Consider the following 17,712-nt stretch of genomic DNA (forward strand, 5'->3'; position numbering starts at 1 on the left):
TCATCTGCATTCATTTGTCTCTGTTACATCACATCAAAACTACTGCATGGACTTTGATGAAATTTTCACCCCAGAGATATTAGGCCATGGAAGATTCCACTGAATTTTGGAGGTGATCCGAATCCGGATTCTGGATCAAGATTTCACTTTATATACGTTTTGAAGGATTACGTCAAAACTACACAGATTCTCACCAAATCTGCACCACAGATAGATATTAGGGCATGGAAGACTCCACTGAATTTTTGAGGTGATCCAGACCCACATTGGCAGGCGTCACAAATATCGACTTGCTCTTGCTGTATCATATTAACCTCTTTACCTCCCCTTTGAAATGTATGGACATCTTGGTCAATTTTGATTTTTTTTTTTTTTGGGGGGGGGGGGGGGGGGGGGCTCTGATCCAAATGGAGTCCTTTTTTAAAATATCAATTACTGCTGAAATCTGACGTTTTTTAAGGACATGTTTCTATTTAGTACTGTAGATGTTCACAAAACTCATTGACATCACATCTTAAATAAGTTATAAATATATACAAACAGAAAGAGGTGGTGGCCAAGTGGTTAATGCGCTTGGTTTCAGTTCAGAAGGTTCCGGGTTCAAATCCCACCCCTGCCACATTTCTCCATGTAATGTGGAGTTGCGTCAGGAAGGGCATCCGGCGTAAAACGTGCCAATTCAACATGCAGATCCACCTTGGTGACCCCGAGTGCAAACAAGGGAGCAGCCAAAGGGACTTACTATAAATATATACAAACAGAGCACTGACGTTTAGATGTAACTCTGAACTGTGGCAAACCCCAAAGAGATCACGCAACAAAGGTATTAGAAAGTAAAAACAAATATACCTATACCTTGGTCAGTACTAAAGAATCCATATCTTTATGTTTTGAAATAATATAACTTGAGTTTTATTTTAGAAAAAACAGAGGTGTAGAAGTCCAAAGTCCATCAAACTGGTCAGATCAGTTAACTACTTGATAGTGCATTTTTTTCCTCTGTACATCACCACAATTAAGTACCAGTAAAACAAGATATGCTTGTAGTGTAGGCTTTCAGCTTTAATTCAATGGGTTTAACAAAAATAAATTAAACATTTAGGAATTACAGCCAGTTTTATATGCAGCCTGTCCATTTTCAGAGACCATATGTAATTGGACAAAATACTTGTAAGAATTATCAACATTTTTATTAAAAATTCATCACATTTACAAGTCAGAAAATAAACATTTTTAAGTCACTGAATACATCTTCGACTTTATTTACATCAATCACTAGGAATGGTGAATGTGGTGAATCTGTCTCAAGAAAGCAGTTCTCAAAAACTGGGTGCAAGAAGGCAAATCATGAGGAAGGCAGACAACACAGACAACTCCGAACTCTGTGGCTGTGAGTAACTGTGCAGAGTGCAACTTCTGTTGCATCAACAGCTCCATGTTTGTGTGACAGAGAGAAGGACTCACTTGAAAAAAAGACAAGGAGGCCGAATACCAATAATTTCACTTTGCCCATCCACTTGGTCCTTTCTCTTCATTTTGCACAGAATGTGGACAGAATAAATGTGGCATAGAATGTGCATTTTCCACAGAATATGCACAATAAAGGAAAGGGCAGAGTGGATGGGCAAAGGGAGAGTAATGGGATTGGGCTAAAACAGTTTGCCACATGGCATATTGAAGACTTGAACCTAGATTTGATCAGTTTTCTTGGATGAGGAGAATAGCGTGCCTAGATTGAGAGAGTAGCGTCAACTCAGAACATGGCACCATTTTGGTTCCAACTGCGCTGAACAACTGAATGAACCTTTAATGTTTTCAACATTTTTTTAAAAATCATTTAACCACATACAGCAACACATCCATGTATAGGTACTATCAAAATAAATATAAAAATAGTTAAGCTATCAAATTTACAATTTATGATGATTTATTTAATTTAAAGCCTGATTTATGCAGCTGCAAAGCTGTAACTCCGTCTCATACAATGACGTGGGTGACAGTTTTAAAGTTCTCCGTCTCTGGATTATGCTTTGTTCTGGACTAATATGAACCTCATCAAGCTTTTCTTTCTACAATCATCACCTCCAAATGAAAGAATTTTATCGACTTTGTGCTGTAAAGTTGCGGACTTTCTGATCCATTTGTAATCAGCGTGCACACTGTAAATACTATTATAATACGAGACAAAGGATTGAAAGCAGAAGTGTCAAATCACAGCCATTTGTGTCTGATTTAACAGCTGCACGTCAGGCTTCAGGTCCCAGTCTGAACATGGTTTGAAAAAAATAAATGGTCAGACTTTGAATCAGGGAAATGACTCCGGTCCCACTTTAGTCAAATCGCGAATGTCAGAATGCTGAACTCTAGACCCCCTTCACACATAGTGTAAATTTGGTCGATTTGCGCATGAAGTGCACACGAAGCAGGAATCGTGCAAAATGTGTAAAATCGTAGCTGCATCCAACGCCTCGTACACCTGTTGCTACAATCATTTGCGCACACCAGCAGCTGAAAGACAGAGGCCCAATCTCAATTCTCTTTTGTACCCCTTCCCCTTGACCCTACCCCTACCCCTTTAAAACAAGGGGTAAGGCGAAGGGGTATGCCTCTAGCCCTATGAATTGAGACACCCCTCCGCCTTAGGGGGGAAAAGAAAACTGCCCGTCTCAAACTGCCATCTTCACTGTTTGTCAACATGCCAACTGAAGCGAAACTTGTTGCAGTAGCCTGTTTGCTCTTTTTATTTTCTCGCCTTTCTGCGTAAATGCAAAGAAATACAAGTCACAGATTTCTTTGACATATCGCAATCACGTTGGAGAATTTTGTGGTATTAATAATTTAATTAATTTGTAATTTATAATAATAAATAATAGAATTAATTAATTAATTAGTAATTAATTGATGTTAATACTGATAATTAGTCATTAATAGCAATAATTAATACTGTTAATTGATTAATCATTAATTGATTGATTAGTAATGAATTAATTAGTAATAAAAATAAGTAAACACTTGAAATATATCAGTCTCTGTGGAATGAATGTATACATTATACAAATTTCACTTTTTGAATGGAATTACTGAAATATAATCAACTTTTTCATGATATTCTAATTATATGACCAGCACCTGTATGTATGTTATGGGCTGCATCTAGTTCTGTTAACCTAATATTTATTTTTCAAATTCCTCCATTTTTTGCATCCAACAGTATTTCCTTTAGAAATTTCCTTGACGAATAATAGCAGTCTAGGACATCAGGTTATGTGTTACACATATACATGTGTGTGTATATATTTTCCAACTTACTCCCATTGATGAAACCTCTCCTCAGGAGACGAGTGTGCTCAGGGCTCCCTGTTTGTTTACAAAATACACACACGGTACAGACCTTGAAATCCAACAGCAGGGATTGATATTATCCAAAGATTTCTGAACATACAAATTAACGTGCTTATCCTTTATCATGATTTTCTCCATTGTGAGATATAAAAGTGTCTTATCGTAGTGTTCGTGTGTATACGCATTATAACGACGCAGCGCACGAGCGAAGTTACGATATTCTTCAGAATGACAATATACGCAACATGCATCCAGCAGCATACACGTTGCTGTCATAGGCAACTGCCTGTAAAGTTTTTTTTGGCAACTTATAACTTTCTAAACAGCGTAATTTGTAATGAAAGCCACTTACATTTGTGCGGCTTTCTGCGCCATGTTTGTTTCTGTGGAGACAGCGGTAAGCTCCTCCTACCCCTCTAAACAGAGGGGCATCCAGATTCACTCCATTTTAAGGGGTTTGTAGCCCTCCGCCTACCCCTCTGCCTCGCTCCAACAAGAGAATTGAGACACCGTCTGTCTCTCGTGCCCGCGCAAAACGGAGGGTAAGGGGTAAGGGGAAGGGCCGAGGGGTAGAATTGGTGAGAGCCCAATGAACCCTCTCACGGCAGGTGTCGGCCAAATTCCAGGTGACACATATGAACATCTAACACTGCTCACATGGCACTTGGAAAATGTGTGGCCATTAGTACTATCATCATGAAAACAGTCTGCAGACAGTCACTGTCGAGCTGGATGTGAAATTTGTCTAAGTTCCCCACAAGTGTGGCTTTGCAAACAGACACAGTGACACGCTGGTGTGCATGCTGAACTGACAGGAGGTGTGGTCACCAACAGGAGTTGCTGTGGGGAGCTGTGGATCTGGATGTCACAGCTGGGGACGGCTGTCCTGCGGCACGTCGTCCATAAGACACAGGTGTCGGACAGGACATGCGCGCAGGGCCGGCTGCACACCAACAGCAGATGTGGACATAAGAGTGCACTGCTTCTCGTTCATGTCATTTCATGACTGCACGTCTGTGACCATGGGTCATCTACACAGGAAGAGACGGATCATATTTGTATTGCCCACTTGATAAGAGGGATTCAATACAATGTGGTGTTTTTAATATGGTGTGTTTTTTTAATACATCCATGTCCTTTCCTGATGCAATCAGGGCTTTTGGAAAGTGCGGGTTCGATTCCTGTGGGTGGCATGTAATTTTTATTTTTTTTATTTTCATAGCAGCTGTGCAATGTTTAACCACATTGTGCAGCTGCTGGCACTGTGTGCCGAACATCTACAGGAATCCTGCATCGGGACGTGCACCTCATTTAATGACCAGGTCAAAATTTCCTCCGAAATTTTTTTCTGCCAAATGTATTTGATCCATTATCAAAATGGAAAAGGCGTGCACACTGCAGAAGCAGTGAAAGTGTGAAAAACTGTGTGGGAAAAAATAAATAAATAAATAAACATTCAGGCTTTTAATCGAGGAATCCACATGCGAGGGGGACAATGGAAATACATTGCAATCGGACGGGACATTTTATCCGATGTGAGCGAAAAATCCATTATATATGGTGTTTATTACATGGAAAACAATTCAAAAACTTTGGGACTTTGTCCGATGACAGTGAATATCTTGTTTATAAATAAATATATATATATATAAATATAAATTTATCTCTCAAAGCTTTGACGAAGTCATTTCCATCTCACATGGCTGACTTTATTTTCCCAAATTTTTCTTCTGTTCTGAGCTGAAAGGAATCTGTACATCTTGAAGCCCTTGCTGTGCCTATTTGTGCCTACAAATGCACAACCCGGCATTTTCAGCGAATAAATAAATAAATAAAATAGCTGGATTGACATGCAGACAGATTAACAGCGAACGCTATTTTGAACCCAAGATGGCACCATGAGTCACGTGACCGATTTTTTTTGACTCGTCATGTCGCCACTCTATCTAGGCACACTAGAGGAAAACCCCCTCCCCCCATGGAACCGTGCTTTCTTCACATCTCTTTCTTGCACTGTCATTCAGTATTTCAGAACTGCCTACTCCAGATAGTTACCATACAGTACTGTTTGTATTTCTTCATGATTTATGTAAAAGAAGTCAAGACATATTTAGTACTGAAACAATATTCATGTCTCCATCCACTGACATGTCTAAAGAAAAGATTTGCTTTTTAAACATGAATATTTACCAGAGGTGGTGGTCAAGTGCTTAAGTGTGCTTTTTTTCAGTGCGTAAGGTTCCCGGTTCAAGGCCACCACTGCACATTCTCCAGGTAATGTGGAGTTGTGTCAGGAAGGCCATCCGGCGTAAAATATGTCAAATCGTCATGCAGATAAATGGAATGGACTGCATTTATATAGCGCTTTTCCATCTGCATCAGACAAAGCGCTTTACAAATAATGCCTTAGATTCACCCCGATGTGAGGGTGCTGCCATGCAGATCCACCTCGGACATACTGTGGTAACCCAGAGTAAAACTAAGGAGACGCTTAAGGGAGTTCTATTACTATTTATTTTGTCCAGTTACTTATGAGCTCCTAATTTTGACACTATGTATGCAAATTGCTGTAATGTCAAAATGGCTAATGTGATATTTTTGTTAAAAATCATGAATTAAAGTTAAAAGCCTACACAACATGCATATTCATTTTCATTTGAACTCCATTTTGGTGAGGCAAAGAAAATTACAAAAACTGTGTCCATGCCCACATCTGGATGGTCCTAAAAACATACACATGTATACAGCAGTTGAAACTCTTCCTATTTTTACAGCTACACAAACCTGGGCATCACAAATACAACCCCTGGCAAAAATTATGGGATCACCGGCCTCGGAGGTTGTTCATTCAGTTGTTTAATTTTGTAGAAAAAAAGCAGATCACAGACATGACACAAAACTAAAGTCATTTCAAATGGCAACTTTCTGGCTTTAAGAAACACTATAAGAAATCAGGAAAAAAAATTGTGGCAGTCAGTAACGGTTACTTTTTTAGACCAAGCAGAGGGAAAAAACAATATGGAATCACTCAATTCTGAGGAAAAAATTATGGAATCATGAAAAACAAAAGAACGCTCCAACACATCACTAGTATTTTGTTGCACCACCTCTGGCTTTTATAACAGCTTGCAGTCTCTGAGGCATGGACTTAATGAGTGACAAACAGTACTCTTCATCAGTCTGGCTCCAACTTTCTCTGATTGCTGTTGCCATATCAGCTTTGCAAGTTGGAGCCTTGCCATGGACCATTTTCTTCAAATGCCACCAAAGATTTTATGTTGGATTAAGATCCGGACTATTTGCAGGCCATGACATTGACCCTATGTGTCTTTTTGCAAGGAATATTTTCACAGTTTTTGCTCTATGGCAAGATGCATTATCATCTTGAAAAATGATTTCATCATCCCCAAACATCCTTTCAATTGATGGGATAAGAAAAGTGTCCAAAATATCAACATAAACTTGTGCATTTATTGATGATGTAATGACAGCCATCTCCCCAGTGCCTTTACCTGACATGCAGCCCCATATCATCAATGACTGTGGAAATTTACATGTTCTCTTCAGGCAGTCATCTTTATGAATCTCATCGGAACGGAACCAAACAAAAGTTCTAGCATCATCACCTTGCCCAATGCAGATTCGAGATACATCACTGAATATGACTTTCATCCAGTCATCCACAGTCCACGATTGCTTTTCCTTAGCCCATTGTAACCTTGTTTTTTTTCTGTTTAGGTGTTAATGATGGCTTTCGTTTAGCTTTTCTGTATGTAAATCCCATTTCCTTTAGGCGGTTTTTACAGTTTGGTCACAGACGCTGACTCCAGTTTCCTCCCATTCGTTCCTCGTTTGTTTTGTTGTGCATTTTCGATTTTTGCGACATATTGCTTTAGGTTTTCTGTCTTGACGCTTTGATGTCTTCCTTGGTCTACCAGTATGTTTGCCTTTAACAACCTTCCCATGTTGTTTGTATTTGGTCCAGAGTTTAGACACAGTTGACCGTGAACAACCAACATCTTTTGCAACATTGCGTGATGATTTACCCTCTAAGAGTTTGATAATACTCTTTGTTTCAATTGACATCTCTCGTGTTGGAGCCATGATTCATGTCAGTCCACTTGGTGCAACAGCTCTCCAAGGTGTGATCACTCCTTTTTAGATGCAGACTAATGAGCAGATCTGATTTGATGCAGGTGTTAGTTTTGGGGATGAAAATTTACAGGGTGATTCCATAATTTATTCCTCAGAATTGAGTGATTCCATATTTTTTTCCCTCTGCTTGGTCTAAAAAAGTAACCGTTACTGACTGCCACAATTATTTTTCCTGATTTCTTATAGTGTTTCTTAAAGCCAGAAAGTTGCCATTTGAAATTACTTTAGTTTTGTGTCATGTCTGTGATCTGCTTTTTTTCTACAAAATTAAACAACTGAATGAACATCCTCCGAGGCCGGTGATTCCATAATTATTGCCAGGGGTTGTATATAACATATTAGCATGCAAGTTTGAAATTCTGAAAGATACAAAATGTGTTATGTAAAGCTACTTTCAAATCTTCTGAAATAAGGTCTTCACCAGTCTGCCTACTTAGTCAAAAGGAGCACAACATAAAGGTCCTCACCCTCCAAACACCTTAGCTCCACACTGTTTCAGCTCTTTTTCACCCCAATCTGAAGACTTTTTTCCATTCCATTTATTCAGTGACTTTGTGTTGTGATCCTCTCCTTCAGCATTATCTTGTCCGATATTTGACATCTGAAAGAAGAGCTCAAAGTCACTGACTTTCAAGAACCTGCTTGAGTTAATTCATGGCAATATCACCAATCATCATCCCTAAGATCTGTTAAAAACAATCTACTTAGAGTAGGGTGCATCATTTTCGCCCCTTTTTCCAAACGTTTTGAAAATCACCTTGTCCCTAGGTTTATTTTGTTACACTACCCAAGACATTACTACAGCACAAATTTCAACAAAATCAAAATGAATAAGGGGACCACCAAGGTCTTTTTCAAAAACCATAAAAAAGTCCAAATTTATGATTTCAAAGAATTGTTAATTTACACTTTAGTCTAGTCTGAAGAGGTGGAGATATGCTTTGGAGAGAAGGGGAATGAAAGTCAGTAGAAGCAAGACTGAGTACATGTGTGTGAATGGGAGGGAGCCCAGTGGAATAGGGCAGTTACAAGGAGTAGAAGTGGTGAAAGTAGATGAGTTTAAATATTTGGGGTCAACTGTTCAAAGTAATGGAGAGTGTGGTAGAGAGGTGAAGAAGAGAGTGCAGGCAGGGTGGAGTGGGTGGAGAATGGTGGCAGGAGTGCTTTGTGACTGACGAATATCATCAAGAGTGAAGGGTAAAGTTTACAAGACAGTAGTGAGACCAGCTATGTTGTACGGCTTAGAGACGGTGGCACTAACAAAAAGACAGGAGGCAGAGCTGGACGTGGCAGAGCTGAAGATGTTGAGATTCTCTTTGGGAGTGACAAGAACGGACAAGATTAGGAGTGATCATATCAGTGGGACAGCTCAGGTGGGACGGTTTGGAGACAAAGTCAGAGAGGCGAGATTGAGATGGTTTGGACATGTGCAGAGGAGGGACCCAGGGTATATAGGGAGAAGGATGCTGAGGATGGAGCCACCAGGCATGAGGAGAAGAGGGAGGCCAAAGAGGAGGTTTATGGATGTGCTGAGGGAAGACATGCAGGTGGTTGGTGTGACAGAGGAAGATACAGAGGACAGGGTGAGATGGAAACGATTGATCTGCTGTGGCGACCCCTAACGGGAACAGCTGAAAGGCAAAGAAGAAGACACTTTATATTGTCTCTTACAACAGAAGGCAAAGAGAGATGTTTCCTCTCCAAATTATGTAGTCTGTGCTAATTTCTGTAAAAAACAGAATGACGAAGTATGAAACTAAAAGTAAAACTGATACTGAAAGTTGTTGGGAAGTCAAACTGCCTAACATTTTTTTTTTCCAGAAGTTTCAATAGGCAGACAACACAGTCTTTATTTCATTTGAGGATCATATATTCCACTTGTCTACCATCACTGTGGTCCCCCTAAACATGAACCAAATCACCTCAAAATTCACAACTGTTATTATTTTCTGAAATGCAACATTTTTAAAGTGGGGACATAGAAATCTATGACTAAGGGGGGAATGATGCACCTAAACTTACAGGAGATCGATAGAACAAATTTTCCAGCAGACTCTGGTCATATTGCAGGTCAAAGAGTGTGCTATCTCCGCCCACAGTGCTACAGCCAGACAGAGAATCAAGGTAGGAGCCTTCGACATCCCAGAGAGGTTGAGGGGATGTGTTCAACCTAACACAAAAAGAACAAACTAAATAAAGCATGAACATGATAGGGGGAAAAAAAAATCCACAATTTATTAGTTAAACTTGCTTTTACATAAGAGCGCAAACAGGCACCTGCCAATGAATAAATCCACAGCTAAGTTCTCACTGTCAGCACTACTGTCCTGGTTGAAGCAGTCTGGCAGTGCAGCAATACCAGAGTGCTTAAGTTTTGAATCGGTGCGCAGAACATTCTCAAGCAACATCCCAGAGGGAGGGGGCGAGGCCCTGCAGTCACAGAGATAAATAAATCACTACATGCTGTGTATCACAAGGTGATACTTGCTTATTTCTCTCCTAAAAACCAACCTTGAATGTGGTAGAATGTTATCCTTTGAGAGAGAGACAGGAGTGTCTTTCAGAGCTGTGGCAGAATCCACATTGTGTTTTGAAGGTGATACTAAAATAGCATTTCTAAGTTTGTTTCCATGGTCTAGAATGACTGAAATAAGAGAAAATATTATGTTATAGGGAATTGAGGTTAGCACCTTTCTACTTAAGAGTACCACGCAAATGCTTAACACAAAGTTACAATGCATAAAACATTAGGTAATAATGAAAACTTCTAAATATCGAAAACTTATGAATCTAGAGCAACATGTGTAAAAAACTTTTGCCTTCCAAAATGTAGAATTTATTTTAGGTAATAAAACTATATAATTTTACCAATGCAGTCTCACAGAAGTTACCATTTTTTCCGGAGCATAACTCGGCTTTTTTTTTTTTCCTCTTTTTTTTTATAACTAGTTTGCGCGTCACTCAGGTGTGACTTATATACAGAAAAATGGTAAATGGACTGCATTTATATAGCGCTTTTCCATCTGCATCAATTATCAACAATTATGCCTCACATTCACCCCGATGTCAGGGTGCTGCCATACAAGGCGCTCACTACACACCGGGAGCAATAGGAGATTAAAGGCCTTGCCCAAGGGCCCTTAGTGATTTTCCAGTCAGGCGGGGATTTGAACTCATGATATTCTGGACTCAAACCCAACACCTTAACCACTAGACCATCACCTCCCCCAATCATAAGTTTGTTATTCATAGTAATAATTACAGTAACTATTTACATAGGACTTTCACTGGAATTAAAGCACTAAAAATAAACTTCAAAAAATAAAAGAATAAATGACAATAATAATAAGTAGTAGTACACTTTCAACAATGCACAAAAATCCCAAATTATGCTCTGATAATACTGACAAAGGTGCGACTTATATTCCGTTGCAACTTATACTCTGAAACATATGGTATGCGAAAATTGTTGAAGTGACGTATTTACAACACTTTTACTAAACTTCATTTTCTGTCACATGTAGGACATCTACATGGATTTTTATTATTTTTTTCAGACCGAGGCTTGTAACTTAGTAATTACTTTTCTCACTACAAATGAAAACTCAGATAAAACTGAAGTTATTGTACTTGGCCCCACAAATCTTAGAAACATGGTGTCTAACCAGATCCTTACTCTGGATGGCATTACCCTGACCTCTAGTAATACTGTGAGAAATCTTGGAGTCATTTTTGATCAGGATATGTCATTCAATGCGCATATTAAACAAATATGTAGGACTGCTTTTTTGCATTTACGCAATATCTCTAAAATTAGAAAGGTCTTGTCTCAGAGTGATGCTGAAAAACTAATTCATGCATTTATTTCCTCTAGGCTGGACTATTGTAATTCATTATTATCAGGATGTCCTAAAAGTTCCCTGAAAAGCCTTCAGTTAATTCAAAATGCTGCAGCTAGAGTACTAACGGGGACTAGAAGGAGAGAGCATATTTCACCCATATTGGCCTCTCTTCATTGGCTTCCTGTTAATTCTAGAATAGAATTTAAAATTCTTCTTCTTACTTATAAGGTTTTGAATAATCAGGTCCCATCTTATCTTAGGGACCTCATAGTACCATATCACCCCAATAGAGCGCTTCGCTCTCAGACTGCAGGCTTACTTGTAGTTCCTAGGGTTTGTAAGAGTAGAATGGGAGGCAGAGTCTTCAGCTTTCAGGCTACTCTCCTGTGGAACCAGCTCCCAATTCAGATCAGGGAGACAGACACCCTCTCTACTTTTAAGATTAGGCTTAAAACTTTCCTTTTTGCTAAAGCTTATAGTTAGGGCTGGATCAGGTGACCCTGAACCATCCCTTAGTTATGCTGCTATAGACTTTCTCTTTTTGCTCTGTATGCACCACTCTGCATTTAATCTTTAGTGATTGATCTCTGCTCCCCTCCACAGCATGTCTTTTTCCTGGTTCTCTCCCTCAGCCCCAACAGAAGACTGCCCCTCCCTGAGCCTGGTTCTGCTGGAGGTTTCTTCCTGTTAAAAGGGAGTTTTTCCTTCCCACTGTCGCCAAGTGCTTGCTCACAGGTGGTCGTTTTGACCATTGGGGTTTTTCCGTAATTATTGTATGGCCTTGCCTTACAATATAAAGCGCCTTGGGGCAACTGTTTGTTGTGATTTGGCGCTATATAAATAAAATTGATTGATTGATTGATTGAAATAAGAATGTTTGAATATTTCAAATTTAATAACATTCAAATTGTATTTCAAATTTAAAACAATGTACAGCTAATGTAGTGTTAGAACCAACCTGACATGGCATTATTGATTGTTTGGTCCTGACAAGGTTCCTGGCTTGAAGGATTCACAGTTGTCTGACTATTTTGACATTCCTTCTTTGTTGGCGTCTGGTTTTCCAATGAATCTTTGCCTTTTTTCTGTGTAGTTTGTGAATATATTCCTCTGAAAATATTACAGAGATACACACAATTAAATCTGTAAGAATAGATTTATATACTATACTGGATGTGCTTACAATAATTTAAAGGCATTACTTTATGAGGCTATTCCACAGAGTGCTTCGGGGCATGTTTTGAAGCGTCCTAACTTCTTGAGCCATCTTTTCAATCTTGAACAAACTTGGTAAACATAGTAGTTACAGCCATCATCAGCACCAGTTTTGAAATCCAGGTGAAGTTTTTGAGCTGTTCAAAAATTTCATCAATGTTCATAGTCTTAACAGGTTCAATCATGTTCAAATGACAATCATGTTTAAATGGGGTATTCCTAGTAAATACAGCCTGAAACTTGTTTGATTGTGCTCCATCTGGGTTAAAAAATATGAAGCAGAAACAGCATTTGTTGCAGTTCTGACTGAGGGTGTCAGACCAAAAACTTTTTTTGGGCAGTTCCTAGATCTGCACTTTATAAGCCAGCCTGTTAGCCGAACTAAGCCGTTCCATCGCGTTTTTGCATTGTTGGATCATGGCCGATTGTACTAGAATGGCACCCTGTGGAATAGGGGTGTTAGGAATAGCAAAATAAATAAATCCAATGCAAACAATTTCAGACCTTAGTGCGTTTCCACTGCAGTTCCCAGCTGTGTCGACCTTGCTAACAAATGAAAGTGGTCTGGGCTGAGAGGGCAGTGTCAGGGTGGCTTGTGGTCCTTGCACAATTAAGTCAGCACTGGGAACAGAACTGCTGCAGTCATAAGTTTCAGTCAGAGGTTCCAGATGAAAGGAAACCTAGGGAAGCAATAACAACAAAAACAAAAAAGAAAAAGCTGCTGTGTCAACAACCTTAACAGTACTGTTAAGGTTTCTGTGGCCACAATTATCTCAGCTATTACCTACTCTAGGCAACTTGAAATTTGTATGCAGGCTGCTTAATCACTCCCGTTGACAGTCCACATACTTAAGGCATCTTGACACTTGCACAAATTTGATCCAAGCACTGCCGCACAATTAGTCATGCCAATGTGTCCCGCTGGATGCCACACAATATAAAATTATGATTTCGTAGCCGATGACACATTTGCTCTTAGGACTTGGGTGATGAAACTATTCTCTCATCACACCCAGAATCAGAGAAATTATCTACAGCTGCAGGTTGTCTCGTGTGCGTTGTGTGCTGGAGAACTCATTTGGAATCTTGTCTCAAAGGTAATTATTTATAATATATATTGTAATGGATTGGTAAAACAGTTGCATTTTCATTCCTTTTCTTGAGTTAGATAATGTATCTGCAACGTTATTTATAGATGTAACATCTCGTCATAACTGTTCAGATGCCCTGCGCGCAGTGACACACAATGTATTCGAACAGCCTGCACTATGTTCACGACTAGCTCACAAAATTAATGCGTGCCAGAAGTTTTGAACATTTCCAAATTTATTTTGCACATTGGCACACAGCCGCGCACAGTTCAGGCACACGTTACAACAGTTTATAATGAGTTCACTCATTTGCACGCAAGATTGTGTGCCAGTGCGGGGAACAAATTCATGCAAGTGTCAAGGTGTCATTAGGTTGCAAAATGTCAGACATTTCAAGCCTCACAGAATTTTGCCATTTTGACCCTCTCTCATTGACATATCTAGGGTTAGGTATCGGGAACCAGTTCTTTTCGAGAATCGTTAAGAAATTATTCAATCCACCAACATCAACAGCCTTTTTGCTTAATGATTCCATTATCGGTCCTTCAGAGCACCCGTTGTTTTTGAGGGTGTTTGTCGGGAAAATTATCATTTCTTTACAATGATTGCAGACCCTGTAGCGGATCTGTAATCAACTGCTTCTGCAGCGCAGCTCTGCTCTGAAGCTTGAAGCAATGAAGCAGTGCTCCGACCCATTGCTTCATTGGTGCTTTGCTTGCTGCTTTTCAGAAGTAGCAAATCTGCTTCTTAACCCCTCTCAAAGCCATTAAAATTTGTCAATCTTGAGTCACTTTTGTGCAGATTAATGGCCCAGTCACATGGCACACAACGATTCCTGAACGAAGGGAAAAAGTAAAAAACGTTACAATTCGTTGAGAAAAGGTGGACGAAAGAGCTTTTATCACCGAACAGTCTGCGAAGCAAGAGTGCATAAAGGGACGAAAGAGGAACTTAACAAAACCGAAGTTCACAATATCTCAACAAAACACGCCTGGAGCCACAGCTGGAGCAGAGCGTGTCTGCTCCAGCACTCGGCGCTGGAACGGAGCTCATAGCTTGAGTCGTGGAGAAACTGCAAACAGAATCTGTGGAGATGTTGATGGACCACCTGCTCTGGTTCCTTGTCCAGAACAAGAGGGATCATCTCCATCATCATCACAATCCACACTGTCTGTCGACACGATGCGTGCTCCGTCGTGCTCCAATTAAAAAAAAAAAGTGTTCCGTGGTCACTGCTGTATCACAGTATTATGTTCTAAGACATATATATTGATTTATAATAGAAAACTGTCAAAAGGGAGAATAAATATAAATGATTGACTATATCAGGGCAGTAAATTAATCAGTGCATGTGAATGCACGCATTGACTCGTGCGGTTATTTCTACCAGCTGATCACTGATCCACAACGTGAATTCTTCCCTCCAGAACAGCTCTTTATATCATCATTTTGATTCATCTGCCTGTTGCCACATGTACAGAAGGACTGGATTGTCATTCCTACACTCATATTGTTATATTTAATACAAAATAATAAGTGCACACAGGAGCTCCTGCTGCCGCTGATGCTGCATTCAAGTACCGTCGGAAATTACACAACTTTCGTGGTTTCAAATTCAACAGTTGCTTGTGGCAAAATAATTATATTATATCCACACAAAAGATTAATTCTGGCCTATGTAATGTGCCTGAGCCCATTGAAGCTGCCCCCCCCACACAGATAAAAAAAATCCAAGCAAGCAGGCTGAGTTTGCCCTGTAATTTCCGACGGTACATGAACGCAGCAGCAGCCTCAGCGCTCACAAACTGGCTTCTGCACTGTGTGAAAACGTTCAGCTGCTCCACGAAGTCAAATTAAACAATAACGTTACAAAAACTACACAAACGATTAAAAAATGTCAAGAACGACAGCAAAACGAAACACAGACGAACTGTTTAAAAATCCTGACGAAGCGCCCGCTGCAAGAACGAAGCTGCGCGAAGGTTAAACGATGTCAACGACAGTCAACGAAAGTCCAGATTTCTTGTTTCGTCAGGGCTTCGTCACCCTTCGTTAAGTGCCGTGTGACTGGGCCATTAAGTCACTAACTGCAACTCCCCTGTCTTGTTGCGGGAAAGAAACGAGAATCGCCCTCTGTTCCATTCGCACAGCTCCAAATGGTGCGCGGCTCTCTGCTCTTAACTGGTAGCAGAAAGCGAGAGCACATCACTCCGGTTTTGGAGTGACAGATTTAACAGATTTAAACCCAAACACCCTAAACCCTAACAGATTTAAACCCAAACTGTTGAAAATGCTGACATCTATTATGATAAAACCCCTCATTGTTAGCTGTTAGCACTGTTGCCACACAGTGAGAAGGCCATGGCATCACTTCCCACCTGGGGCCTTTCTGTGTGGAGTTTGCATGTTCTCCCCATGTTTGTGTGTCTAAAAGAAATGCAGGTTAGATGGACTGGAATCTTTAAACTGACAGTAGGTATGCATGCGGATGTGACTGTTTGTCTGTCTATATGTGGTCCTGCATCCCGGCATCCTGTCCAGGGTGGACCCCACCTCACAACCCTATGATTGCTGGGATAGGCTCTAGGCCACCCCCCCCCCGCCAAGCGTGACCTTTGATTGGAGTAAGTGGGTATAGAAAATGGATGGATGATATTAATGTGGTACCATGTGCACACTACACACCATGATATAAATGCAGGGTTTTATGTAATCTGGGTAACAGGGATGTTGAAGTTTTGATTTTGTTTTTTTTATCCATCCATCCATCCATTTTCTTCTGCTTTATCCGGAGTCGGGTCGCGGGGGCAGCAGCTCAAGCAAAGCCGCCCAGACCTCCCGATCCACACACACCTCCCCCCAGCTCCTCCGGGGGAACCTCAAGGCGTTCCCAAGCCAGCCGAGAGATGTAGTCCCTCCAGCGTGTCCTGGGTCTTCCCCGGGGCCTCCTCCCAGTGGGATGTGCCCGGAACACCTCTCCAGCGAGGCATCCAGGGGGCATCCGGAAAGGATGCCCGAGCCACCTCAACTGACTCCTTTCGACGTGGAGGAGCAGCGGCTCAACTCCGAGCTCCTCCCGAGTGGCCGAGCTCCTCACCCAATCTCTAAGGGAGCGCCCAGCCACCCTGCGGAGGAAACTCATCTCGGCCGCTTGTACTCGCGATCTCGTTCTTTCGGTCATGAGGTGAGGTGAGGATCAGAACGTAGATCGATCGGTAAATCGAGAGCTTTGCCCCCCTACTCAGCTCTCTCTTCACCACGACGGTCCGATACAGTGACCGCATCACTGCAGACGCTGCAACGATCCATCTATCGATCTCACGCTCCATCCGTCCCTCACTCGTGAACAAGACCCCGAGATACTTAAACTCTTCCACTTGAGGCAAGGACACTCCACCGACCAGAAGAGGGCAAAGCACCTTTTTTCCGGGCGAGAACCATGGCCTCGGATTTGGAGGTGCTGATTTTCATCCCGGACGCTTCACACTCGGCTGCAAACCGCCCCTGTGCACGCTGAAGGTCCTGATTTGACGAAGCCAACAGAACCACATCGTCCGCAAACAGCAGAGACGAGATTCTGTGGTTCCCAAACCAGACCCCCTCTACACCCTGGCTGCGCCTAGAAATTCTGTCCATAAAAATAATGAACAGAACCGGTGACAAAGGGCAGCCCTGGCAGAGGCCAACGTGCACTGGAAAGTAGGTTTGACTTACTACCGGCAATGAGAACCAAGCTCCTGCTGCGGTCGTACAGGGAACAGATAGCCCTTAGCAAAGGACCCCGGACCCCGTACTCCCGGAGCACTCCCCACAGGGTGCCCCGAGGGACACGATCAAACGCCTTCTCCAGATCCACAAAACACATGTGGTCTGGTTGGGCAAACTCCCATGAACCCTCGAGCACCCGATGGAGCGTGTAGAGCTGGTCCAGTGTGACGCGACCAGGACGAAAACCACACTGCTCCTCCTGAATCCGAGGTTCGACCATCGGTCGAATTCTCCTCTCCAGTACTCTGGAATAGACCTTACCGGGGAGGCAGAGGAGTGTGATCCCCCTATAGTTGGAA

The 17,712-nt window shown here is 41.4% G+C and overlaps 1 protein-coding gene across 3 annotated transcripts in view; it reads right to left on the reverse strand.

The window, feature by feature from the left end:
• Positions 1 to 17,712, reverse strand: part of c2cd3 (C2 domain containing 3 centriole elongation regulator) — a 105,145-nt gene that overhangs the window by 72,838 nt on the left and 14,595 nt on the right. For 2 of the 3 annotated variants that reach the window (XM_034168347.1, XM_034168346.1), the window contains exons 4-9: positions 13,059 to 13,234; positions 12,298 to 12,449; positions 10,009 to 10,141; positions 9,775 to 9,927; positions 9,520 to 9,667; positions 7,965 to 8,098 (exon numbers count right to left, since the gene is read on the reverse strand). In XM_034168347.1, coding sequence (XP_034024238.1) covers positions 7,965 to 8,098; positions 9,520 to 9,667; positions 9,775 to 9,927; positions 10,009 to 10,141; positions 12,298 to 12,449; positions 13,059 to 13,234 — 896 coding nt within the window. The remainder of the gene's footprint in view (positions 1 to 7,964; positions 8,099 to 9,519; positions 9,668 to 9,774; positions 9,928 to 10,008; positions 10,142 to 12,297; positions 12,450 to 13,058; positions 13,235 to 17,712) is intronic. The other variant, XM_034168348.1, reaches the window with a different exon arrangement.

This window comes from Thalassophryne amazonica, chromosome 4 (assembly GCF_902500255.1).
Source record: "Thalassophryne amazonica chromosome 4, fThaAma1.1, whole genome shotgun sequence".
NCBI classification, from domain to species: Eukaryota; Metazoa; Chordata; class Actinopteri; order Batrachoidiformes; family Batrachoididae; genus Thalassophryne; species Thalassophryne amazonica.